General features: G+C 40.8%; 1 protein-coding gene and 1 long non-coding RNA gene across 3 annotated transcripts in view; one reads left to right on the plus strand and one right to left on the minus strand.

The window, feature by feature from the left end:
• Positions 1-11,306: 11,306 nt before the first annotated feature.
• Positions 11,307-16,461, minus strand: LOC139038438 (uncharacterized). Its single transcript, XR_011491405.1, has 2 exons — positions 15,535-16,461; positions 11,307-11,587 (listed from the first exon to the last, which is right to left on the minus strand). It is a non-coding gene; the product is annotated as an uncharacterized lncRNA (long non-coding RNA).
• A 66-nt stretch (positions 16,462-16,527) lies between these two features.
• TMEM65 (transmembrane protein 65) overlaps positions 16,528-26,864 on the plus strand; it is a 46,288-nt gene continuing 35,951 nt past the window's right edge. Inside the window, exon 1 of one of the 2 annotated variants that reach the window (XM_070477042.1) lies at positions 16,528-17,289. In XM_070477042.1, the coding sequence (XP_070333143.1) occupies positions 17,004-17,289 (286 nt within the window). In that variant the 5' untranslated portion in view covers positions 16,528-17,003. The remainder of the gene's footprint in view (positions 17,290-26,864) is intronic. The other variant, XM_020891146.2, reaches the window with a different exon arrangement.

Genomic DNA, 26,864 nt, shown 5'->3' on the forward strand with positions numbered 1-26,864 from the left:
GAAGTGTGGAAGTGGAGATGCTGACCATGAACACCTCTGGTCTGAAGTGAAACAGACCAAATGGGGCTGAAGCTATAAATAAGTGTGCTCAAGAGATTTATTTTAAAGATGAAAGATAATGGGAGATGCTTTTATGCTTTATCCAGTGGGGAGAACGTAAAGATGCAAGAAACTGGGGGTTCACACCAGCAGTGGTCTGCTTGAGCAGGCAAGATGAATAGACCAACCTCTAATGAGAGAAGGAACCCCACTCTGTTGTAAAGGGAGAGAGGCTCCCCTGGCAGTCCAGTGGTTAAGTCTGTGCTTCCATATCAGGGGACAAGGGTTTGATCCCTGGTTGCAGAACTAAGATTCCACATGCCACATGGTGCAGTCAAAAAATTTAAAAACTCAGGAGCTGGTGTGGATACCTGGCAAATATTTGAGTTTAGCCAGTTGACAACTTGCCAAACAAGGAGTATGGAGAAAGAGAAAGGCAAGCAAGTTAACAGTGTTTCAAAGGCAGTCATGATAAGGCTGTGTAATATAAGGTGGGCTCAAAGAGAAGGGAAGACACAAGATGATCGATGGATAATAAAAAAGTGGTAGAGTCAATGGACTGAAGTTCCCCGTAGGGTCAAAAACTAGAGTGAGGAAGCATAAGAATGAGAATGTCTAAAAGAACAGAACAAGATGATCAGAGAGAGGAGCGCATTAATTGAAGGTTGAGGTTTTGACATTTAAAAAACACTTATTTATTTAGCATTTGGCTGCACTGGGTCTTTGTTGCTGTGTGCGCTCTCTCGAGTTGCGGTGATAAGGGCTACTCTTCGCTGTGGTGCACAGGCTCAACTGCTCTGCAGCATTTGCAGTCTTCCTGGACCAGGGATCGAACCTGTGTCCCCTGCATTGGCAAGTGGATTCTTAACCACTGGACCATCAGGGAAGTCCAAAGCATTGACATTATTGTGATGGCCAAACCAGGTATGGCCATGGGGATTAGTGGCTAAAGAGAGAAGGAGTAAAGAATCATTGGTGGGAAATGAGGTCATGGATCTGAGAGGTCAGAATGCCAAGTACAGTGCTAAGCAGAGAGGAGGTTGCCAATAAATACTTGCAAGTGGAAAAGTGGAAATATATTAATCCTGTCTAATGTATTGTGCTATGGTTGGTCTCAATGGAAACTAAGATAATACCCTAAACATATTTTGTATATTATCTTACATAACTTTTTCTCAAATGATATATTTTCCAATGCCTCAGGGACAACATTACATGGAGAAATCATTTGAGGTAGTTAAAACAGGTAAGGGGAAATTCAAATTGGAGATTAACAAAGTCATTAAATGTGATGCTAGTCAGGCAACAGAAGATTTATTGAAGGAAATTGCTGCTGGAGCTATCAAGAGGGAAAACGGACTTTTTGATTTTGAGGAACTTTGAGACTTACACAGAGATATGTCTGTACCTGAACTTGGGTCAGGCTTTTGAGGGGAATAAGCTTGAACTCTAGAATCACAGAGACCAGAGGTCTGAATTGTCTCATTTATTAGCTGTATGACCTTGGGCATGTTACTTAACCTGCTTGTACTTCTAGTTACTCATCTAAAAAATGGGGATTAAAAATAGTTCTTACCACATAGTGTTATTAATAAAGATAAAGAGAGGCAATCTATATTGAAGGTTTAACACAGTGGCTAGGCCATGCCAAGCAGTCAAAAATGTTTGAGCTATAATGATCATTATTACTGTTATCTACAAACCAAAGATAACAAAAGCTACTTTTGCAAGGCTAATAGGATTAAATGAGATGAAGTATGTCCTTAGCACAGTGTCTTTCATGTTGTGAATACTAAATAATGATTAGCTATTACTATAAAACTGGTCAGCAGAACTAATTCTTTAACTTTATAGCAACTGGAAATAGTGGAGGAAGAATTAACTTGAGTTTTGCTTACATACATCAAACAAGCTGCATTTGAGTTTTGCTTATGTGGCTTAAATGGTTTTGTCTGCCTGAAGGATTTTCAAGCCGTCTTCATTTTATTTTAGCAATATGCCACTTTTTTTTTTATCCATTCATCTGTTGAAGGACACTTTAGTTGTTTCCACATCTTGGTTATTGTGAATGCTGCTGCAGTGGGCATGGGAGAGCAGATATCTCTTCAAGATACTGACTTCATTTCTTTTTGATATACCCAGATTCAGGAATCTTATACTATTTCCATAATTGTTGGACCAGATTACATTCCCATCAACAGTGCAAGAGGGGTTCTCTTTTTTCCAACCATTGTCAACTCTTGTCTTTTGGTATTAATCATGCTAACAGGTGTGAAATGATATCTCATTGTGGTTTTAATTTGCATTTCCTTGATGATTAGTGATATTAAATGCCTTTGTCATATACCTATTGGCCATTTGAATGTCTTCATTGGGAAAATATCTTTTCAGGCCCTTTACCCATTTTTACCTCTTATTTTTTTTCCTATTGAGTTATAAGAGTTATTTATATATTTTTGTTATTAACCCCTTATCAGATACATAGTTTGCAAATGCTTTCTCACATTCTGCAAATTGTCTTTGCATTTGTTGACTGTTTCCTATGCTGTACAGAAGCTTTTTAAGTTGTGGCATGTGGACTCTTAGTTGTGATGTGTGGGATGAGTTCCCTGACCAGGGATCTAATCTGGGCCCCTACATTCAGAGTGAGGAATCTTAGACACTGGACCACCAGCAAAGTCCCCTCCCTCATCACTTTTAATAAGAACTACCCAGCTCTGTTAGATTAAAACTGGTGAGTGTTCTTGACAACCGCCTAACAGCTCTCAACACTGATAATAAAAAAAAGAAGCTATCATTTACAAAGTGTACATGATGTATTCCAGGCATTCTGCAAAACTCTTCATGTGTATTACAGGCATACCTTGGCAACATTATGAGTTCAGTTCCAGACCATCAAAATAAAGCAAATATCTCACTAAAGCAAGTCACATGAATGTTTGGTTTCCCAGTGCAAATAAAAGTTATACTTTCACTATACTGTAGTCTATACTGTGTGCAATAGCATTATATCTAAAAAACAATGTACAGCCTTAATTTAAAAATACTTTGCTGCTAAAAAATGCTAACCATCATCTGAATCTTCAGTGAGTGCAGTAGTAATATCAAAGATCAGAGATCACAGAACATTATAGTATATATAATAATAATGTAAAGGTTTGTGATATGGACAGAAATACCAAAATACAGAGACATGAAATGAGCAAATGCTGTTGGAAAAATGGTGTCAGAAGACTTGCTTGATGCAGGGTTGCTACAAACCTTCAATTTGTAAAAAACACAGTAACTGCAAAGTGCAATGAAGCAAAGCACAATAAAATGATCTATGCCTGTATCTCATTTAAATATATGAATGACTTTGGGAGGTAGGTAACATTATTGTGTAAATTTTGCCAAGAAGGAAACCAAGGAAAGAAGGCTCAAAGAAGCTAACTGAACTCTGAGAAAATGCAGCCCGTAGGGGCAGAGGCAAGATTTTAGCTAAGGTTAATCTGACCCCAATACCTTTGTACTCATACATTAATTATGTGGCGGCCACAATATCAGGTTTTTGGCTTCTCAGTTTTAATAGAACCTTTCAGTTCCCCTACACTCTATCTTTTTCTTAAGAACCATATAATATTTTCCTGTCTTCCTGGGACCTGGGGTTTGAAGTTAGCTGGTCTTATTATGACAGCAGTTCTTAAGATCACTGCTCTTTTTTGCCTTTCAAATGACAGTATATCATAAAGTCAAATATTGACTGTCTGACTGCCCCTTTACCAAGGGGCAGAGGGACAGGAATAGGGGAATCGTTCAATGCATATAAAGTTACATTTATACGAGATGGGTAAGCTTCAGGGATCTTGCATACAACATAAAGCCTATAGCTAACAATAAGGTGTCATGTGCTTAAAATTTGTTAAGAAGGTAGATTTCATGTTAGGTCATCTTACCAAAAGCCAAAACTAAAACAAAGAGATACAAGGAAAATTTTGGAGGGGATGGATATCTTTATTACCTTGATTTTGGTGACGGTTCCATAAGCGTATAAATTTGTCAAACTGACCAAATGATACGGGCTTCCCAGGGGGCACTAGTGGTAAAGAATCCACCTGCCAATACTGAAGACATAAGGGACGCAGGTTCAATCCTTAGGTTGGGAAGATCCCTTAGAAGAGGGCATGGCGACCCACTCTAGTACTCTTGCCTGGAGAATTCCCATGGGGAGAGGAGCCTGGTGGGCTATGGTCAATAGGGTTGCAAAGAGTCAGGCATGACTGATGCAACTGAGCACACACCAAAAGATATACATTAATTATGTGAAATTTTTGGTATACCAGTTATATATCAATAAAGTAGGAAAAATACTGATCGGCTATTTCATTTAAAATTCAGCAAATGTACTGAGTGTGTGTATGTACAGGATGCCATGCTAGCTGCTCAGGGTAAACAAGGATGAATTAGGGAAGTTTTCTTCAAGTTGCTTTTAAGTGAAACACCCCAAGGATTAGAATACAAGGATTTCTTTCAGAGAAAGAGACGGTGGTGGGTGGGTGGGTGGTGGTAGTGGTTGGAAACAGACCTCATGCCTTCCTGGAAAGCATCTTCAGAAGCCAATTCAAGAATGAGAAGGCATTAGAACTGGGCCCTGAAGACTGGGAACGATTCAGTACACAGAGGAAATGAGAGAGTGAAGGTGCTGCAAGCAGAAGCGGCAATGTCAACACAGTCCTGGAGAGTGGAACTCTTGGTAAGCACCAAAGGAGTGTTTGGCTCGAGAAAGGGGAAGTAATAAGACCTGTGGCTGAAAGAATAGTCTTTAATAAGACCAGGAAAAATTATTTAACAAAGGGACCTATTGGAGATGGAATTTACAGGCTTACAGAAGGAGTTAAGTCTCATACTGACATACAACAAATCCTGATGGCTTACACTCTGTCAGGGTTGGCCAGGGTGGAAAGAAGGAGCTGAAAACGTCTAATAGGTAGAACGTATAGCATTTGGCAAGGACATGTTAGAATTGAAAGAAGAGGTCAAAGAAGGTTCAAATTTTGACTTTGAGTTGAGAAGGTGTACAAAGGTGTTCAAAGAAAATAGAGCAGAAGGAACGGATGTCAAAGGTAAGGTATTATTTCAGGGACAGGTTAAGAAATAACAGCCAGAAACCATTTTAATAACTAAAAGCACAAAACAATGTTCTGAATCCTAAAACTTCACATGAATATACTAGACACATGAATTACATATGTGGGCCCAATACGCAGAGCTCATTAAAACACAAATCCATGCACCATACCTGTGACCTAGCTAAACTAACAGACTAGCTATTAAAGACATTATTTAAACATTTGATTGATAACATTTGGCTGCCTTTTACAATTCATCTCCCACTTGTCTTAGCCTCTCTCCTTAACCCACTACAATCTGACCTCAGCTCCCAACACTTAACTGAAATTACATGGCAAAAGGTTATCAATGATTTTCTCACTCCAAATCCAAAAAGCACTTAAAAATTATTTCTGTCAAATTTACATTTAGTTTGTAAAAGTCAAATTGTTCTACAAAGTTTATAATCAGTACCCAGTCATTATGTAACACATAATGATACTTATTGTACAACAAAGCCTGAGTTTTTACCAACTGTAAACCCCTAGAGTTAGGTGTCTCCCTCCTAATCCATCCATCTATGCCTTGGCCTTTTCTCTTCACACTCAGCAGATTCATAAGGTTATTTGCCTTTAGTGATTTCACTTTCTTACAGTATGAAATGATGAAGGTTGATAAAAGGAGATATTACATTTAAAAAATAATAATAAAGAACAGGAAAGCAAAGCTAAAAGAAACAGCAGCTCTAATTTATTTCTCTGTGAGAGTCTCAGGTCTCCTTAAGTGTTTTCCTGTTTTGGCTCTTCAAATCCAGCCTAAGCTAAAATGAAGAGGTATGGTAGATGCTGTTACACATATGCACAGTTCCCAAAGACCCCAGCAGGGTAAAGACCAAAAGGAAGCAAAACTAGAAGATAAAACAGGAGAGTTGGGTTTAATCCCTGATTTGGGAAGATCCCCTGGGGAAGTGAACGGCAACCCACTACAGTATTCTTGCCTGGAGAATCCCATGGACAGAGGAACCTGGTGGGCTACAGTCCATGGGGTCGCAAAGAGTCGGACACAACTGAGCAACTTCACTCACTCACTCATATATAAAGCAGTTATCAACCCTGATCTCCTAATTTCTGATTTTTATTTCACAAAGGCAACTATTTTCAACTCTGAGAATTCTCTGCTGGGTACATAAGAGGATCATGCCTATGATCTCTTTGTTTTTTGGCTTTCTTATTGTGTTGGCTATCTCCCTTGTGTCCTCTGGATCTATTCTCTACCCTTCTCCTTGCTGTCCGTTCAGAGAAACTCATCTGTATGGACCACATCAGTGGGCTGATGAATGGGCCTTTTGGCTTCCAGATGAGTTTGTGTTTCTCCTATTGGGAGAACCTAGAGAGGGGATCAGAGAGAGAGAGAAAAGACTGTGAGATCAGAACATTTATTCCCCTGACTCCCTCCTTGACCACCTAATCCAGCAGGCTGTGTCCTCAACAGGAGATTTTCTAAACTCTTTCAATCTAGATTCTCATTCTAGACTTTGATCCCCATGCACTTTTCCACTCATCCCTATAAGCCTAAGGCTGGTAACAATGCAATGGCTTCTAAGCCCCGGGTTACTGCACTCTCTCTTGTGAGTTCCCTACATCCATTCCTTTGCAAATAAACCCTCCTCAAGTGATCCTATTTAGAGGGGACGACCACCTATGTTCTATTGTGACACTACCTGCTATGCTGACTAGGAGAAAGATTTAGCTTTTTCACTCCCACTTCCTTGTCCCACAACACATGTCCAATATAAACACTTAAGCACACTTTTTATTAGGAACTGTATGTGTCTCCCACAAAGTCATATGTTGAGGCTCTAAGTTCCAATGTGATATTATCTGGTGGTGGAGTTTGGAGGAGGTAATTAGGATTAGATACGGTCATGAGGGTGGGGCCCTCACGATAGGATGAGCACCCTTACGGGAAGAGACACCAGACAGCTTTTTTCTCACACACTTGCATAAGGAGGAGGGTATGTGAGCACAGAGCTGGATGGTGGCTGCCTGAAAGCAAAGACAAGAGGTCTTAAAAGGAAATTTACCTTGCTGACACGTTCATCGTGACGTCCAGCTTCCAAAACTGAGGGAAATAAATTCCTGTTGTGTAAGCCATGCAGTCTATGGCATTTATTATGGCAGTCTGAGTTGACTAAGATCCTCCTCCTTGCCCATCTGCCTTGCTGTTTTTGTTGTTCAGTTGTTAAGTCATGTCTGACTCTTTGCAATCAGCCTAGTTTAGATTTATCATAATTTTTGGTTAGATCAGTATTTGCTATTATTATAATCCTGAATATACTATTTACCTGTGACTTTTAAATTATAATTTCTCCCTAATGTAACTTATTACTAGAGTTAATGTTTCAGTTTACTTAATTTTGTATTGCTCATCCACTCCCAAATGCTCTCCCAGAAGTGTATCTCTCCTTCAATATTTCAAATACATCAGAAAAATGTACTAAGTCCATCTCTTTGTTAGAGGGCCACCTCTCAAAACCTTCCATTGCCTTGTTCCTAGGCAGACCTGATGCTTTCTAGATCTGTCACCCTGTGACTTCTCATTTCCTGTATCTCTTGGTTTATCCCTTCAATTTGATGGAGTGCATCTTCCAGTGTCTTCTGATAAGATGGATGGGACATAAACATTTTGAGATTTCTGTGTCTGAAACAACCCTCAAACCAGATTGCTGGGTACAGAATACTAGATTGGAAATGACTTCTCTCAGGATTCTAAAGTTATTTCTCTGTTGACTTCTGGCTTTCAGCAATGCTGTTGAAAGTCTGGATGCCATTCTAATGAGATTACTTTTTACTGAACTTCCCTTGACAACCTTTGACTTTGCTGCTGGGAATGTTTAGAATCTTTTCTTGGTTCCCAGTGATCAGAAATGGCATCATGACAGGATTTGGAGTGGGTCTTTTTCTCATCTAGTGTTCTGACCCCTCAATGAACTCTTGATCTGGAAACAAATGACCTTAATTTTAGGAACTTTCTTTCAGATTTGAAAATTTTCTCCCTTATGCTTTCAAAAAACTATTTTATCTTAACTCTCGTCCACCTCCTGACCTTTTTTTTTTTTTTTTTCATTTATCTTTATTAGTTGGAGGCTAATTACTTTACAACACCTCCTGACCTTATTTTATAATTTTGTCACTTACCTTCTATTTTATATCTGTTATATTATCTATCATCTACTTTTAAAGTTTTTTCTTGGTTTATCTTCCAATTTTGCTACATTTTTTACTTTGTCATGTTTCAATTTTCAAGTCAGATTTTCTGTTTTCTGAATGTTCTTACTTTTAAAAATATATATTTATTTGTATTTTATTTATTTGGCTGTGTTGAGTCTTAGTTGTAGTACACAGGACCTTTAGTTGTGACATTCGAATTCTTAGCTGCGGCATGTGGGATCTAGTTCCTGATTAAGGATCATACTGGTGCCCCTTACATTGGGAGCACGGAGTCTTAGCCACTGAGCCACCTGCGAAGTTCCTGGATGTTCTTACTTTTACACACTCCTATTTTCCCACAGATGCAGTATCTCTCTCCTTATTTTGCAAACACGTTAATATTATGCATTTTCAAAAGTTTTATTTTGCTCCCCATGTCCTCAGAGATCCTTTATTTATTTTTTTAATTCGGTTCTGTTTTTCCATCTTGAAGGCTTTCTTCAGCTGACTAGTGAATTTTGGTTGTTAGCTCACATTTTGTATTTAAGACAACAAAAAGCTGGAAACTGAGAGAGGCGGAACTGGTTAACTGGTGGCCTGGTTGTACTCTCTTATTGGCTTCTCAGAGTGGAATAATGAAACGGAACAGGACCGATGATTCTTCCCTCCATGTTCTCTGCCTGCCCTTTGTCTACGGAAAACTTTAGTCAAAGAATAAGTGTTATCAGAGAAATGAGAAAATGCAGAAACAAAGGAAAACAGTCAAAGGAGACCAAATAATAATAACGTAGTGATTAAGCAAAGTCAAGGATCTTTAGTTCCTTCTGAAGGGCTATAGATAATATTCTGAGCCATCTCCTATGAACTGTTTTATAGATACTGAAACCGCCCTCCACCCCAACCAGGTGAAGTTAACTACATGATGACCAGACTGTAGCCATGACATGACATGCCATAATTCTGAAGACTGGCCTCAAGGAAATGGAAATAAACTGACCCTGGAACTGAAGATTAACTGTACCTAAAACAATCCCGATGACACTGATCAGAACACTGCATGACCTATTTCAAGATGACTGTCAAGAGCTGACTGTGCTGTTTCTGCATGTAACCCCCTTCCTCTGTCTATAGAAGCTCTTACACCCTGCTTGTCAGTGCGGGAGTAGGTCTTTGGTCAGACATCTGTTACTCCCCTCTAGTTGCTGGTATCTGAAATAAAGCAAACTTTCCTTTCCACAAGCCTAGTCTGTTTATTGGCTTTTAAGCAGCGAGCAGCGAGCAGCTGGATCCCACACATTTTTGTAACAACAGTATGGCTAATAGTGTTGCTGAAGCAGAGCGGGAGACAGATAAGTGATTCATAAGTGAATTTGTGGCATTCACTTAACCTCCTTGTTTGCCGGTGGCTTCCCTTACCCTCAGGTGTTCCTGGAGTCCCCAAGCTAGTGTTTCTCCACTAGTAAATATGTAGATTTCTCCTGGGGTGAGGGAATGGCAATCTTCCAGCTGCATGGAATCTGAGTTTATAACTGCTCCATTAAAAATTTTCACCCAGATCTTCTGATTTTAGTTCAATTATATCTCTACCTTCAGAGATACCTGATGGCTCCAATTCCTGTACTTTTTTGAGGCTGCTGCTAGAATGAACCGGTGCTGGAGAAGACTCTTGAGAGACCCTTGGACTGCAAGGAGATCAAATCAGTCAATCCTAAAGGAAATCAACCATGAATATTCACTGGAAGGACTGAAGCTGAAGCTGAAACTCCAACACTTTGGCCAGAAACTCTCCACAAGGTCCAACTCTCACATCCATGCGTGACTACTAGAAAAACCATAGCTTTGACTAGACGGACCTTTGTTGGCAAAGTAACGCTTCTGCTTTTTAAAATGCTGTCTAGGTTGGTCATAGCTTTTCTTCCAAGGAGCAAGCGTCTTTTAATTTCATGGCTGCAGTCACCATCTGCAGTGATTTTGGAGCCCCCCAAAATAAAGTCTTTCACTGTTTCCATTGTTTCCCCATCTGTTTGTCATGAAGTGATGGAGCAGGATGCCATGATCTTAGTTTTCTGAATGTTGAGTTTTAAGCCAGCTTTTTCACTCTCCTCTTTCACTTTCATCAAGAGGCTTTTTAGGTCCTCTTCACTTTCTGCCATAAGGGTGGTGTCATCTGCGCATCTGAGATTATTGGTATTTCTCCTGGCAATCTTGATTCCAGCTTGTGCTTCATCCAGCCTGGCATTTCGTGGATGTACTCTGCATATAACTTATATAAGCAGGGTGACAATGTACAGCCTTGATGTACTCATTTCCCGATTTGGAACCAGTTGCTCAGTCATGTCCTACTTTTTCCTTAATGCTATTGAGTCCTAAATATTTATCTGTGGCCCCCGGACCACATAAAGCACAGAAACCAGACAAAGGGAAAGAGGATCCTGTTTCCCTATATCTTAAGTCTGAGGAAAAACAAACACCTGGGAGCCAAAATATCCTTTTAAAGAAAATAGAAGGAATGAAGGAAGGCATTCAAGGTAAGAAACAAAGGAGGAGCTGTACTAGTCATCACAACATGGAAGTTTTTGCCTAAATCACACTGGCTTAACACAAAAAAAGTTTATCTATCTGTCATGTAAAATCTGCTGTGAACTGGGGCAACTCTCTAGAGCAGCTGCCCTCCTATACTGTTTCACTACTCCTTATCTCCTCAATTTCATGGAACTTCCATTTCAACACATGTGAAACTTTCCATGCTAGGGGAGGACAGAGCTGCACAGCTAAGCACAGGCAATTAAGGGCCTGTATCTGGAGGTAAAAATGTGTCAGTCAGGTTTCCATTCATTGGCCATAGCAAGTCACATGGCCACCCTCAACTTTAAGGGGACAAGGAAGAATGATCCTCTCAGGCCCTAAGAATCGATTCTGTTGAGCAGTAGTGATTAATAACAGTGAAAATACCTGGTCTGAAATGGAAAATCTGGCCTTAAACAAATTTTTTTTATTTTTATACATCCGGTCCTAGCTTGGTGGCTGGTACAGAGAGGGGAAGGGTCAATATTATTTGAATATCAGATAACACAGGTATGTGTTAGAAGGGGCTTCTGTAGTGACTCAGTGGTAAAGAACTTGCCTGCCAATGCAGGGGATGCAGGTTTGATCCCTTGGTTGGGAAGATTCTCCGGAGAAGGAAATGGCAATCCACTCCAGTATCCTTGCCTGGGAAATCCCATGTACAGAGGAGTCTGGCAGGTTACAGTCTGTTGGGTTGCAAAAGAGGCAGACATGACTTAGTCACTAAACAACAGCAACGTGTTAGAAGATAATTTAATAAAATGTCTATTTAAAAGTTATTCAATAAAGTCTGAGTTGATGCCTTATTTTCCTTCAAAACCAAACAACAAAAGGGACTTCCTTTGAGGTCCAGTGGTTAAGACTCCATGCTTTCAAAAAAAAAAAAAAAAGGACTCCATGCTTTCAATGCAGGGGCCACAGCTTCGATTCTTAGTCAGGAAACTAAGATCCTACATGCCTCGCAGCCAAAAAAAAAAAAAAAAAAAAAAAAAACCTGACATAAAATGGAAACAATATGTAACAATAAAGACTTTTAAAATGGCCCACATTAAAAAATCTTAAAAAAATTAAAATAAAGTGGACAGCAATAGCTGGGTATATAACATATCATAAGATATAGACAGAACATGGCCTTGTACCATACCATGAACAGGGATGCCAGGAGTTCTGGAGAGCATCTGCATGATGTAACCTATTGTGGACTGCTGATTTGGCAACAATTTTTCATGAGGAGGAGACAGTGATTGTTAACTGAGGCATGATGTTTGTCATCTTGAAAAGTGAAGAGTGAAGAGCAGGTTCTGCTGAGCCCAGGCCAAGATTGCCTTCTGGGACTTCCTTCTCTCCGTCTTTCACTTCTGTAATCTTCTCCAATCTGCTGAAGCTACCTGCTCAGCACCCTCCCATTTCCTCACAACCTTCCTCTTGCTGCCCACAGGTAGACCTGCCTTATCCTACCCTTCTCCATTGCTCCATACACGGACCCTGCCCCCATCTCCTTCATTTATTCATATTTAGGGTATTCAAGTGTTCAGAGAAACAGTGGATAGGGGATCCAGTTAGTACACGTGATATGTGTATCAAATGATGATAGCTAGGTAGGCATTTCCCAAATTAGGGTCCAAAGACCTAACCCTAGAGGTTTGAGGGGTCCACAGGAATTAGGGTAATAATAATGCATTGAGCACTTAAATGTTTCAAGTGCTGTTTGAAGTGCTTTACAGATATTTACTTTCACTATAACTTTCTAAAGCAGATACCCTTACCTCCCTTTAACATATAAGCAAACTTAGCAACATCTTATTACCATCTTATTACCATCAAAGACATGAGCAGTTATACAGCTAGGTTATACAAGGTTATACATGCATAGCTAGTAAGCAGTAGAGTAGGGACTCAAAACCTAGTCTGCCTTCAGAGAGAATGATCTCAATCACTTTGCAATGTTGTCATCTGGGGCTTGACAGGGACTGAATGGTCCAAGAAGACCTCATGCATGTGTCTGGTATTTAGCTGGGGCTATTGGCTGTCACCTCCTCCTCCACGCGGCTTTTCCAGCAGGATACTCCAAAACTCTTTACATGGCAGCTGAATTCTGAGACTGTACCATTGGTCATGGAACAGATAGGCTTATAAACCAAATTAAGATGTGTGAATCACATTGTTAGGTGGCAGCTTTAAAACATGTCCCTAAATTCTCTGACACTTTCTCCATTGAGAGGTGGCGGTCCATTGTTATTCAGTCTCTTGGTGGTGTCTGACCCCATGGACTGCAGCATGTCAGGCTCCCCTGTTCTTCACCATCTCCCTGTTACATGGGCTGGCCCTAGTGGCTTACTGGTGGCTGGTAGAATAAGTGGAAGTGATACTTCATGATTCCTTAGGATAAGTCATTAAAGGTCATGAACCTGGTATTTTTTCAGACACTTGCTCTCAGGGAAGCCAGCTGCCATGTGAGAAGTCTGACCTGTTGGAGGGGTGTGTGAAGGTATTCTGGTTCACAGTCCCAGCTGAGCTTCCAGCCAGACAACAATCAGCATCAACTGTCAGCCACATGACTGTGCCATCTTGGATATCCAGCCTTGATGAGCCTTTAAATGACTGCAGTTGCAGTGACATCTGATAAGAGACTCTAACAAAGAACTGCCCAAGCAATTCCTTCCTGAATTCCTGTTACTATATCATGAGCAGGATAAACTGCCTAGTTAAGCCACTAAGTTTGGTTTAACGTGTTCACTCAAAGGCCAGCAAGAGTAACCAATTTAGAACAGAGTGAGAAGCAAGGAGAAAGAGATAAACAAGCAGATAAACAAGCTTAGGATGAGACATAGGCAGGGTGGAAGGACCATAGTAAAAACCATTTTGTTTTATACAATGTTCATATGTGTTAACAGTCTCTGCCAGTCTTCTCTATAGATGGCATAGTTTTAAGAACTAGAGTGGAGAGGAAGTGAGGGGTTTCAGCAGATTGAAGGGGCCTGGAATCAACACAAGGGAAGTGTGTCTTGTCAGAACCATAGCTGGCCATCAGCTGGCTAAGTAGCTAGGGATTCATCTGCTAGAATAATTTATCTGCTAGATTTATCTGTGCAGAGACTATATAAGGCTGTAATGTGGGCATAATGGATATCACGAGTTGGTGATAACATAGTTGTCAGTCTAGAGGTAGTATGATCCATGCCTTATTAATATTTAAAGTTCCCTTGGTCTATTTCTTTCTATCTAAAGTAGAACTTTATTTATTTGACTGCATTGGGTCTTAGCTGTGGCATGCAGGATCTATGAAGCTTCTCTCTAGTTGCCGTACACGGGCTTAGTGGCCCCGCAGCATGTGGAATCTTAGTTTTCCAACTAGGAATTCAACACACGTACCTTGCATTAGAAGGCAGATTCTTGACCACTGGACCACCAGGTAAGTTCCTAAAGTAGCGCTTTCATTTGTTCCAGCCTTTTTATGTTTAACACATACCCACTCAGTCTATGTGTAACATGTCTTATAAGCAAATTGTGTCTATGTTTTCGTTTCTCTTATTCTCTGTAGCAGAGCTGATCACTCATAAAGCATGCAGCAAACACATTTCAGCAAGCCTCAAAGAACAAGCACTTATCGGAACATGGTTGTTATGTCCTACTTACTGCTGAAAGTATCACATGGCCAAGCCCACAATCCTATGGTACAGGTCTACACAAGGGGGTGGATACCACAAGGCATGATTCATTGGGACCATAATGGAATAATCGAACACTAACACTTAGCTAGGAAGTGACTGATCCAATTATTGAACTTTCAGCAATCTATGCTTTTGGAGCCTACACACAAAACTGGTGTCCTGGAGACTGCTGGGAATTCTTACTGAAGAGCTTTTTCAAATTTCTCTTCCCAGGCCCCACCCCAAACCCAATGAATCAGAATCTCTTGGGGGTAGAAAGTATATATGGGGGAAGGTGGTAGAAATCTCAAGAATTTGAGACTTAAATAACTCTGTAGAACATTCCAACACACCATGGGGGATGTAGGAGGTTTCAAAGACAAGAAAGTCTCTTCACTCTTAAGAGCTTGCATTTTCCACAGAGAACATTCTTAATTATCATTACAACAGGAGCACTGCCCTGAAATTTAAAATTTTTAAAAATGCTTTCCCTGTTTAAGTTAGAGTAGTGGTTCTTAAACTTTTGTCTGTGTGTGTGTGTGTGTGTGTGTGTGTGTGTGTGTGTGTGATGTGTTAGTCACTCAGTCATGTCTGACTTCTTGCAACCTTATGGACTGTAGCCCCCTCCAGGCTCCTCTGTCCATGGAATTCTCTAGGAAAGAATACAGGAGTGGGTTGTCATTCCCTTCTCCAGGGGATCTTCCCAACCCAGGGATCAAACCTGGGTCTCCCGCATTGCAGGCAGATTCTTTACCATCTGAGCCACCAGGGAAGGAATTAGTATTAATTGGAGGGCCTGTTAAAACGCAGATGACTGGGTCCAAAACCCAGTTCAGATTCAGGAAGTCTCTGGTGGAGCACCTGAATTTGCATGTCTAACAAATTCTGTTGGCTAGGGACCATACTCTGAGAACCACTGAGTCAGAGCAGTAGAAGGATTTGGTGATGACGTTCCTCCAACGACTCACATTTTTTGTACTTACATTTTTACAGCACATCGACTGCATACATGGTCTTGGGCTGGGTGCAGCAGCGGATATAAGGATAGGATTTAGGTCTTGATTACACTTGAGCAGATTTATTCTCTAAGTGGATCTATTCTCTAAGAAGCCAGGAAGCCTAAACGTCATCAGAGAGTTCAGACAGAGCAGAGATCTCCTCCCTTAGGAAAAGAGACAATGAAAGCTCGTAAAAGGAGACCCCGTGACTCCTCCAAAAATGTCTAGGACACGTGCAAATGGTGGGAAATCGTAGAATTCTTTCCGTCTCAGCATAGATGATAAAAACAACACAACAGACCTGAACAAACACCTGGAAAGGTCTGCGACATTCTTGCCTTGGGCTCCAGCATTAACAATGTGTAAAGTGCTTGCATCAAAACGGGGGAAAGTGTTCTCAGTGTCAAGGTCTCAAAGACTTCTTGGGAAGGGGTAGACATGACTTTGCCTTCCCTTTACAGTTTCCAGAGATAGGGGTCCGGAGGAAGCCTGGGTGTGCGGTGACTTGGCAAACTGCGCGGCTTGAGCACTTCAATCACCCAAAGGCTGAGCAGGGCGGTGTGGTGAGGCCCGTCCCAAGCGAAGGAGGCCACACGCTGAACCATCATTCAGAACCAGCCTCAAATTCAGGTATGACGCTAGGGCGGGCGGGGTGGCAGTCGGACTACCGAGCCCAGCGAGGGGCTCAAGGCTCTTCTTCCGTACCCCCGAGTCTGGACTCAAACGTGGCGGAGGCCTGGGCCGGCAGCCACGGCCCTCTGGGCACCTTCACGCACCGGAGGGCGGGAGGACGCGCGTGCACTCGCCTCACGCGGGAGAGCGCGCGCGGCCCGCGAGCCTGCGCACTGCGCCTGCGCGGCACCGCCCCCTACCCGCCCCTTTCCTTCGCCCCGCCCCGCTACCCCCTACCCTGCCGCTAGGGGTAGCGGCGGCGGCTATGGCCCGAGAGCGCGGCTGCTTTGAGGCAGACGTGAGGAGTGAGGACTAGCGCCGGCCAGAGGGTGGGAAAACCGGCGGTAAGGGAGGGCGGTGCCGGAGAAGGGCGGCGCGTGGCTGACTCATCCCTGTGGAAGATAAGACTGACAGACGCAAACCCTTGCCGAACCCGCCCGCCCGCCCGCACTGCTCCGGGTCGGCTGGGAGGCGCCCGCCCGCGCCGCCCTCCGCCCGCCAGCCAGTCTTCTCCGGGAGCGCTCTCCCGGCCCGGCCGCCTCAGAGAAAGTTTTCGTCGTCGGGAGGGACCAGAGGCGCCGCGGGCCTTCGAGGAAGGGAAGGAGGACGCAAGAGGAGGCTCCTGCCGCGCGGGCCCGGGAAGTGTATGGTGCCCGGCGCCTCGGCCGCCTGTCGGGAGGACGTCGGGGCGGGGTCGGGCTGAGGTTAGCTCCTTCTTTCACGCGACCTCGTCAGAAATCGCCCTCCCGGACTGCCGCGGGGTCCCCGCTCCTCAGCCCGCCATGTCCCGGCTGCTGCCGCTGCTGAGGAGCCGGACCGCGCGCAGCCTGAGGCCGGGCCCGGCCGCCGCGCCCCGCCCGCCCTCCTGGTGCTGCTGCGGGCGGGGGCTGCTGGCGCTCGCGGCCCCGGGCGGCCCCCGGGCGCTGGGCACCCACCCCAAGAAGGAGCCCATGGAGGCGCTGAACACGGCGCAGGGCGCGCGCGACTTCATCTACAGCCTGCACTCCAGCGAGAGGAGCTGCCTGCTCAAGGAGCTGCATCGCTTCGAGTCCATCGCCATCGCCCAAGGTAAGGGGGACCCGAGGCGGGCGATCCCGGGGGCCCGGCCCCCTCCCTTCCCCCGCCCGCATCTCGGCCTGGGCCCCTGGCCGCCGCTACCCTCGCCTTCCTGGCCTTGTGCCTGGGACTTTGGAGGAGGGGAACTTTCCGCCTCCTGAGTGCCCTCGGGGCAGGTAGGACAGGCGCGGATAGTGCCAGGTAGCCGGGGCCAACGCTTGGCTGGTTCCTCCCCAGCCTCAGAATCGGAGCTCAGCCCCAGTTACCAACCGACGAGGACCCGATTTTCTTTGAATTTGCCGTGTTCACCGCCCCCCACCCCCCACCCCAGTGCTCCTGTCCTCTAGCTCGTGCTGCTTTTCCTGGGAACGGGCAGCCGTGCAGGTGGCTAAGCCGACAGGCAGGAGGAAACTTTGTTGAATGGTTATCAAAAGATGTGTGGGTTCGGAAGAAAGGATGTTGCTTATTAAGGCGGAGATACTCTCAGCTGCCTGTTTGCACACACCTCCAGTTGGATCCATATGAACAGCCGAAGGAAACATTTTCCTGGGAAATGGAAAGAGTGGAGTAGACCAGCAACAGCACATACAGACTGGCAAGTCAGTCCGTCTTAGGTTTGGTGCTGCCCAAGTTAAACTCCTCTTTCTTTTGTTTCCCCAGAGGATGAAAGGATGCAGTAGATAGGAAGATATTTTTTTCTGGAAATCTGTGACTCTACAATAAAAAGCAGACTTCTGCTCAAAAATAATCTAGAATGGTGAAAACCAAGCTATTTTTAAGCTAACATATTAAAAGAGGATATTTTTAAAACCAGTGCAGAATGCTGGTAGGTCAGAATTTGAGTCCAAGTGAAAAAGCTAAAAAGTCAGAAAACCAGAAGAGGTGAAAGGGACCAGTGATCAATCATTCATTCTTAAAATACCTTTGCCATTTAAATACCTTAATACAGACAAAATACATTGCTGCTGTTTTATATTACATTCTGGTGTGTTTGAAAGTTGTGGTTTCTTCCCCTAAGTTTACTGCTCCCTTCCTTCAGGGTTGGTAGGTAAATAAACATTCCATAGATTCCTTACGTTAAGAGCCCATTTATTTGGAAAAAGACGTTTCATTTGCCAGAGCCACTTGAAAGTGATCTGTGGATAGGAATAAAGGAAAGAATTATGTACCTCAATAAGCATGGTTTTTCTGTACTAGTTTTTCAGAAACTTTTTGTTAGTTGGGCCTTTTAACTGCTTTATTTTCCTCAGTTCAGGGAATTGTGGAACAATTTATGGTATTGGATCATTCCAGACATTGTCTACCCACAGTGCTTCTGTAGGAAAAATGTGACATCCCAATCAATTCGGTTACTCAATATGTAATCATGATATTATATGAAGTCATAATCAGATATTAGCATATTTGTAAGCTATATGTGCACTCAGTGTGTGATTATTTTAAATCATTTCCGAAAATGTGACCATTGGAAAAAACTGTAAAGATATCCATGCCAGAGCATTAGTTTTAGGAATCTTTCTCCATGGACAAGACTGTTTGAACGCACATTTGGCCTTTTCTAAGTAATTTCTTAGAAATTCTGCATTAACATTGTTTCAAGATTGGAGGGCCTTCTTAATATGATTTTATGACAGTTCATGAAAAGCATGTACTGTGATACACATGGATAAATTTTACCTTATACCTTATTGTTTTAGCACATGCCAATAGTATTGTGGTAGGAATGCTACATTTTCCAGTGAAGATAATGCTTTAAAATTTAACATGGTTTTAAATATTCTGGAAAGAACCTATAAATTTCAGTCAATGGAGATCAGTTAGTGCCAAACTTAATAATGTGTAAGTTACTTGAGAGAGAAATTGGTAATTTAAATTGTGTTTGTTCAAGATAAACAAGCAAGGATATAGGAAACAATGCAGTAGTCAAATGCTTATTTGACTTACAAGCTAAACAATTGTAAAGTTTAAGTCAACTAATTTTACCAATGTTGATGACTAAATTAGTGCCCTTTGACTCATGTGACATTTATTGATGATGATGCTTTAATTTTTAATATAGCCTTAATACTAATACAGTTTTCAATATCAGTCAGTGCATATAGTTTTGAGGGAGATAACTGGGACCATAACTAGTAAATTATCCTATTCATTAACCATTTAAGGTAAAGAGATTTCTTACGTCAAGAATGCATACAGCTCAATCTATTGCTGAAATAAATTTTTTCCCCAGACAAATGAAAAATTGTCATGTTTTTCTTTTATTGTTGCTTTTTGAGTGTTTTAAAATACTCAGCCTGTGTTTTAAATGTGTGTGTACTAAGTGCACTTTCTAATGAAATAAATCATTAAAAGAGCTGTTTCTTATAATAGGAAATCTTATATGTTTTTGGAAAGCGTGTGCTTGCATGATCTAATGTAGTGTTTTGGATTCGGTGTGGAAACATTACAGGAAATGTGCTTTGAAATGGAAGTGGGGTCTGCTGGTGAAATTTGTCACATTTGTCCTTACTTTCTTATGTGTTTATTAGTAGGCATTTGATACAATCTGTGGCAAGATAAAGCCTTAGAATTCATTTGTAATAGATAAAACAGACTTTGTGGGATGTCTTGTTACTGTTAAGTAAGATATTGTGATTTTTAAATTACAAACTGATTTCCTCCCTAGTTTTAAAAAAGTAGATGTTATGTTCTCAGCTTATCTGTTCAACCTGCTTTCTTCCAGAAAGAGTCCATATTCTTCTGATAGTACATTGTTGTGCTGATATTATTACTATTGCCTTTTAATTTTATCTGAGCTTTTAAAACCAAATTTGTTTTCAAATTTCTGCAATTACTATTTCTATTTGTAATTATTTTTAAAAACATTTAAAATATCAATTTGGTTTTTCAAGAATGAGCAGGATTCATTGTATTAGTTATACATTACTATACAACAAATTACCTCAAAACATAGTAGCTTAAAACAAATATGTATTTCACATGGTTTCTGAGGATTGGGAGTCCTGAGGCAGCTTATGGGGTTATTTCTGGCTCAAGGTCTCTCATGAAGTGTTAATCAAGTTTTCAGCTGGGGCTGCATCATCTGAAGTCTTGACTGGGGCTGGAAGAACCAGTTCCAAGAATACTCGCTCACATAGCTGTTGGCTCGAAGTCTCAGTTCCTTGCCACATGGGTGTCTCCATAGTGCTGTCTGACTGTTTCAAGACATAGCAGCTGGCTTCTTCCAGAATGAGTGACTAGAGAGAGACCTAAGCTGGAAGCCACAGTAATTCATAACCCAGTCTTAGAAGAGCTAGTCCATCCTTTTTTGCCCTAGTTGTACATTGTGGAAAGATACTGTATAGTATGTGAATACCAGGAGGTGGCAATAATTGGGGTCATCTTGGAGGCTGCCTTGCATGCTTATTAACTTGTAATTAATGATCATTGGAGAATTACACAGAAAAGTAAGAGCTGGCATTTGGGGAGGCACAAAGAAAGACATGATTTGAAAAAAGGAGCTTCTTAGGAAATGTTTTTTTTAGTGTGTACTTATGTTATTTTAAAAATGAGATTATATATATATACACACACACACACAAATAATGGATGTTTTGAGGGGAACAGGGCAGTGTTTTTTTAATCAATCTTAGATCCTAATCAACTTGCATTTTTTTGTTTCTCTGTATAAGTGGTAATTGTATATGTTTTAAAAAAAATTTTTTTAACCACTTATCTGCATTCATATAGATATCTCATATAATTCTAAAGTTAATCTTGTAGTTCTCCACCTTTTGTAATTATTTACTTAAGGTATGATAAGGAATTTTGTTTTGAGAACTTGCCTTATAGCATACTTAGAATACATAAAAACAAATATGACTTTTCCTGGAGTTCAAATCCACTAGGGATCTTGGACTCTTAACATGAGTATTCCCATTTTTGTCAACCCTTTGTATAGGATTATATAAGGAAGTAGCAAAGCTGTTAAGCTGTTGGCCTCTGGGATGAATTGAAGATAATCTTGGCTTTTGCTCAGAGAGAATAAGAAAGAGGGCAAGAAAACATTTCATACTCCAGTTTAACATTTGTGAATAAAGATATTTCAGTGCCTTAGTTGAAACAGTAAAAGAAAGTAAAAGAACAACCGGACCTCCAAGAGGAGAACAGATGAAAATATGAAATGTGGATTGAATCAAGAGGAGTGAGTCATCTCTAATAAGCTGGGAACTTCTATATCTTGGCTCTGGATAAATAAACGAAGCTTTGTTACAATTAGTTATTTTTCCAGTGTGGAAGAAACCTGATTATAGCAGTATATTCCAACAACCTTAATTACAAATAGTTTTAGAGTTAATGAGCATATTAGAGTAGCCCTATAACTAGGGATTCTGCCTAGAAAACAGATAACATAAATAGGTTTCCTTCCATTATAAAATGGATATATTCTATTAACCATCTTTAATCATCATTTAGCATATAACTTGAGCTCTAGAGTTATTTGTGACATAAAATAGTGACCATTGCATTATATCTCATGGTTTTATGAATTAGGAATATAGGCAGGGCTCAGCTGGGCAATTTGTCTCTTTCATGCAGTATCTGTGGGGGTCACGTAGTAAACAGCTGGCAGATGAGCTAGTTACAGGACCCAAGATGGCTTCACTCACTTGTCCGGCACTTTGTTGGACATCACTGGGAGTTTGGGCTCACATGGAACTACTGACCAGTGTAGATGTGTTTGATTTCACCATCATGACAGTCTCAAAATGAATCAGAACTCCCAGAGAAAATGTTCTAAGAGAGCTGAGTAGAAGTGGCAAGACTTTGTATCAGTTTCCTATTGCTGCTGTAACAAATAACCACAAATATAGTGGCTTAAAAGGACACAAATTCATTCTGTTAGAGTTCTGGAAGTCTGAAGGCCAAAATTAGACTTAAGGGGCTAAAATAAAAGTATTACCTTGTCCTCCTAGAGGCCCTAATGGGGAACCTGGTCCTGGTTTCCTCCAGTTTTTGGCACGTGTTCTTCCTGCTCACATTAATCTCTGCTTCAGAGGCCACATCATTGACCTTATTACCTTTCTCTTATAAGGGCCCTTGTGATTACATTTAGCACTGACCTGGGTTATTCAGGATAATCTTTCTCTCTCAAAATCCTTAACTTAGTCACATCTGCAAACTCTCCTGTGAACACAGGTTGAAGGATTAGAATGTGGACATATGGTGGGGGATAATATTATTCAGCCAACCACAGACTTATGACCTAGCCTTGGAAGCCCCCAAATGTCATTTCTGCTGCATGCTATCAATCAAGCAAATTGCTAAAGCCAATGTAGATTAAAGGGAAGGAAAATTAGGAGGGGATATGCTGGGAGGGATTGGGGCAGGAGGAGAAGATGAGATGGATGAGATGAGATGGCTGGATGGCATCACCTACTCGATGGACATGAGTTTGAGTATAAACTCCAGGAGTTGGTGATGGACGGGGAGGCCTGATGTGCTGCGATTCATGGGGTCGCAAAGAGTTGGACATGACTGAGCAGCTGAACTGAACTGAACTGATTCTGTGTGGTAACCATAACTGATAACTGTAGTTTGTTCCTTTTTCTCAGTACATGTAAAAATTAATCATTTCTATTAGAAATTTTGTATTGCATCATTCTTTATATTAATAGAGAATATTATATATATATAGAATTACTAAATATTCTAAACAATTCTAAAAAATTTTTAAAAAAATTCTAAAATTAAAAATAATAAAATAAAGAATTAATATATATATCAATAAAGAATATTAATAAAGATGTGCATTATTAATAAAATTAATAAAGGTGTGCATTTACACCAGTAACATTGAATTTTTGTTTAAGACTTGAACATTCTGAGTGCCAGTGTAGTGACAGTGATTCCTTTGATTGATATATATTAATATATTGATTAATATATATATGTATAGAGAGAGAGACAGATGTATAAGACCTTTCCTCTATATCAGAATTTCTCAACGTTGGCAGTATTGACATTTTGGACTGAATAATTCTTTGCTGTGGTGGTTGTCCTTCACATAGGATATTTAGCAGCATCCCTGTCTTCTAGCCACTAGATGCCAATAGCCCCCTCCCACCCTCCTCACCCCAAGTTTTGTGAACCAAAAATGTCTCTAGATATTGCCAACTGTCCCTGGAGGAGACATTGAAAGGGAGGAAGGGGAGGAATTTAGCAAAATAAAACCAGTCTGATCAATGGCCGTTGCTTCATATGAAATGCTGTATTTCATATAAATATATAACTAGAAAAGACGATTTTTCTTTGCTCTTTGACCCTGTCTCTTCCCTTTTCCTATCACCCATTGATACTTGCTATTTTCAGTATATTCTCTTTGCTTCTAGCTCATTTCTGTCATTTTACATTTATTTTTCTATGGATAAGGACAGAAGAGTAATTCCTCACCTCTCTATCAGACTCTGGGGCTTCCCAGGTGGATCAGTGGTAAAGAATCTGCCTGCAGTGCAGGAGACTCAAGAGATGTGGGTTTGATCCCTAGATTGGGAAGATTCCCTGGAACAGGGAATGGCAACCACTCCAGTCTTCTTGCCTGGAAATTCCATCGAGGAGCCTGGTGGGCTACAGTCCGTTGAGTGGCAAAGAGTCAGGCATGACTGAGCGGCTGAGCACGTGTTCACTGTCAGACTCTTCACTTCATTAGTATAAGTGACCTTTGCAATAGCTGTTTTCCTTGACTGTGATGTCCTTTCACTTCTACATTCTTAACTAAATTCTGAGTGAGGCACTTAGAAAATAGGACTTCCAGATAAGTCAAACACATTTGCTATAGTTGAATTCACCAGTAATTTGGTGGTGGTCCTCTCCGTAGTGACTATTTGCTTACTTTTTATAGTAATTGTGACAAGTAAATTTTTATAAACAAATTTGTAGATAGGGAAATCAAAATAATATAAAGTCTGCAGTGTTATAGGGTCATCCAAAGGGTCAGGCAGAACCAACAATAATGGATGACCTTGAAAGTTAGGGATGATCTGTTATTGAACCACTATTAACGGTGACTGTTTTAGTTTTTCTAAAAATAGTGATGAGTTTGCGTAACTATATTCTTTTCTGGTTTTGTTTGGTATGTGAGAGTATAAAGCTAACTGGAACAAATAGGGGCTAAATTCCTGAGTGCAGAGTTTATTAGCATTTTGCTAGTCAGCCGAATTAATTAGCGAAACTCTAGCCTTGTCCTTGACTCATAGGTTTATGTCTGCTCTCAGTTAATGAAAATAACCACATGAAAGCAAGTAGTTACTTGTTAAAATATAATAATGTAATTACCTGAAACCATCTGGTAAATGAGACTCTTCTACACAAAGGACTTTTGCAGGTAGCAAAATGTCATTTCTCCTAACCTCTGAAATGTTTACTTTTGACTATTTTTGATGGCAACATATCTGAACATACTGCAAGTATATTGGGCACAGTTTTGCTTCTACCAGATGTCAGAGTTTTTGTTTACTGTATTTTAATACAGTGATTCTCTTTGGGGCTACTTACTTCTATTTGTAGATGTACTAGTCATCACATTCAGTGCCTCCAAAACACTGTGCTGTTTCAGTTGGCATGCTTTTCAGACTGTGTCATAGTGCTGGTGAAAGGTGTTGGATTTATTGTGCCGCTCCCCCAACCTATCTCCAGTGCTGCTGGAGTGCATCAGATGATGCTGCTATATTCTCATTCATCCCTTGTGGTTGTGGTAAACTTTTCTGCTACGTAAGGAGGTCTGCTTCTTGGCATCTCTGTTACGGTTTCTAATGTCTGCTTTTTGTCACTATTCCGTGGTGTTTTCTTATTATTATTATTTTTCTTTCATTTTCTCTCTCTCTCTCTTCACCCTTACGTTTTTCAGTAGGGTTTAATCTTTTTTTTTAAATTTATTTATTTTTTGCTTGAAGGATAAAAGCTTCACCAGCCTGAATCAGCCACAGGTATACATATGTCCCCCCGCTCTTGAGCCTTTCTCCCGCCTCCTCCCCACCCCACCCCTCTGGCTTGGTTTGAGTTTCCTGAGTCCTACATCAGATTACCATTGGCTGTTTATTTTACATACGGTAATGTAGTTTCTATGTTATTGTCTCCATCCATCCTACCCTCTCCTTCCCCACCCTCACCCCTTGTATCCACAAGTCTGTTCTCTGTGTCTGTGTTTCCATTGCTGCCCTGCAAATAATTTCATCAGCAGCCTCTTTCTAGATTCCATATATATATTAATGTACATTATTTGTTTTTCTCCTTCTAACTTACCTCACTCTGTAGAAATCTTGATAGATGTTTCAGTGTCACAGACCACTACTGTCTCCTGTCTTTCTAGCTAGCCCATTGTGCCTACCACATTGTTACTGATCTTTGATTCTTCAGATCTCGCACTGAAGATCTCATATTTGTGCTAACATTATGATTATGGCCATTCAAAGATTAGATTTTGTTGTAAATCTAAAAGATACTTAGCTGAAGTTAGAATGATGTTCTTTACTTGGCTTAATTTAGATTTTCTTCTGAGTCTTAGTCTTCTTTCTGAGTCTTAGTATAGATTATTTAGAGCACTAGGTAATTAAAACATTTGTGATTCTAAAAATAGCATGATATTTTTGTAATATAGCTTCTGAATTTCTGTTGTATAATGGTTAATATATATTATAGTAGACATCCCACTGTTCCCCTATTGCTGCTGCTAACACTATTTTCATTACATTACTTAGCAGTTACTGAATATTTGCTGTAGACGTACTGAGCTAATTAAGTGAGTTTTCATGTAATGATTCTGTTTACTTCCTTGGAGAGAGAACAAATTATCTCCATTCTCTGGATTAAGATGCTGAGACTAAGAGGAGCTTGCCCAAGATCCTTAAACCTGTGTGGCAGAGTAGAGTTTTTAGCTTAGCTTTGTTTGACTCATAAAATCCCTGTTTCTATTATTGCACCTTTTTAGATATTCACAGGGATTTCCTGGTGGGTAAAGAATCCGCCTGTAATGCAAGAGACCCGGTTTTGATCCCTTGGTTGGGAAGATCCCCTGGAGAAGGAGATGGCAACCCACACCAGTATTTTTGCCTGGGAAGTCCCTCGGACAGAGGGACCTAGCAGGCAACAGTCCACGGTATCACAAAAGAGTTGGACATGACTTAGGGACTAAATAACAATGACAACAGATATTCATATCTGGGATTTTTAACATGCTGGAAAAAAGATAATTCAAATGCTTGTGCTGGTAACATTAACTTAGTCTACTTTTTATATGTTTGCATAATATACCCATTCAATACAAAAGCAAATATGGCATTGTTAGTTTTAAAATAAGGGAAATCAAAGCAAAGTCAATGTGCAGAAAGTTTGTAAATTGTGGGAGGATTTTGAAAAAGTAAAAAAACTGGTATCTGGGACTTCCAACTGTCATAATAAATCTCTTAACTTTCAACTTCTACTGTAATTTTCCTTTAGATTTTTGAATGAGCTTTTAAAAAACATACCTAGCATACTGTTCAAAGAAAACCTTCCTAAACTTTGAAAATTTATTTATGTAACAAATATTTGTTAATCTCCTACCATATCAT

Source organism: Odocoileus virginianus, chromosome 15 (genome assembly GCF_023699985.2).
Source record: "Odocoileus virginianus isolate 20LAN1187 ecotype Illinois chromosome 15, Ovbor_1.2, whole genome shotgun sequence".
Taxonomy (NCBI): Eukaryota; Metazoa; Chordata; class Mammalia; order Artiodactyla; family Cervidae; genus Odocoileus; species Odocoileus virginianus.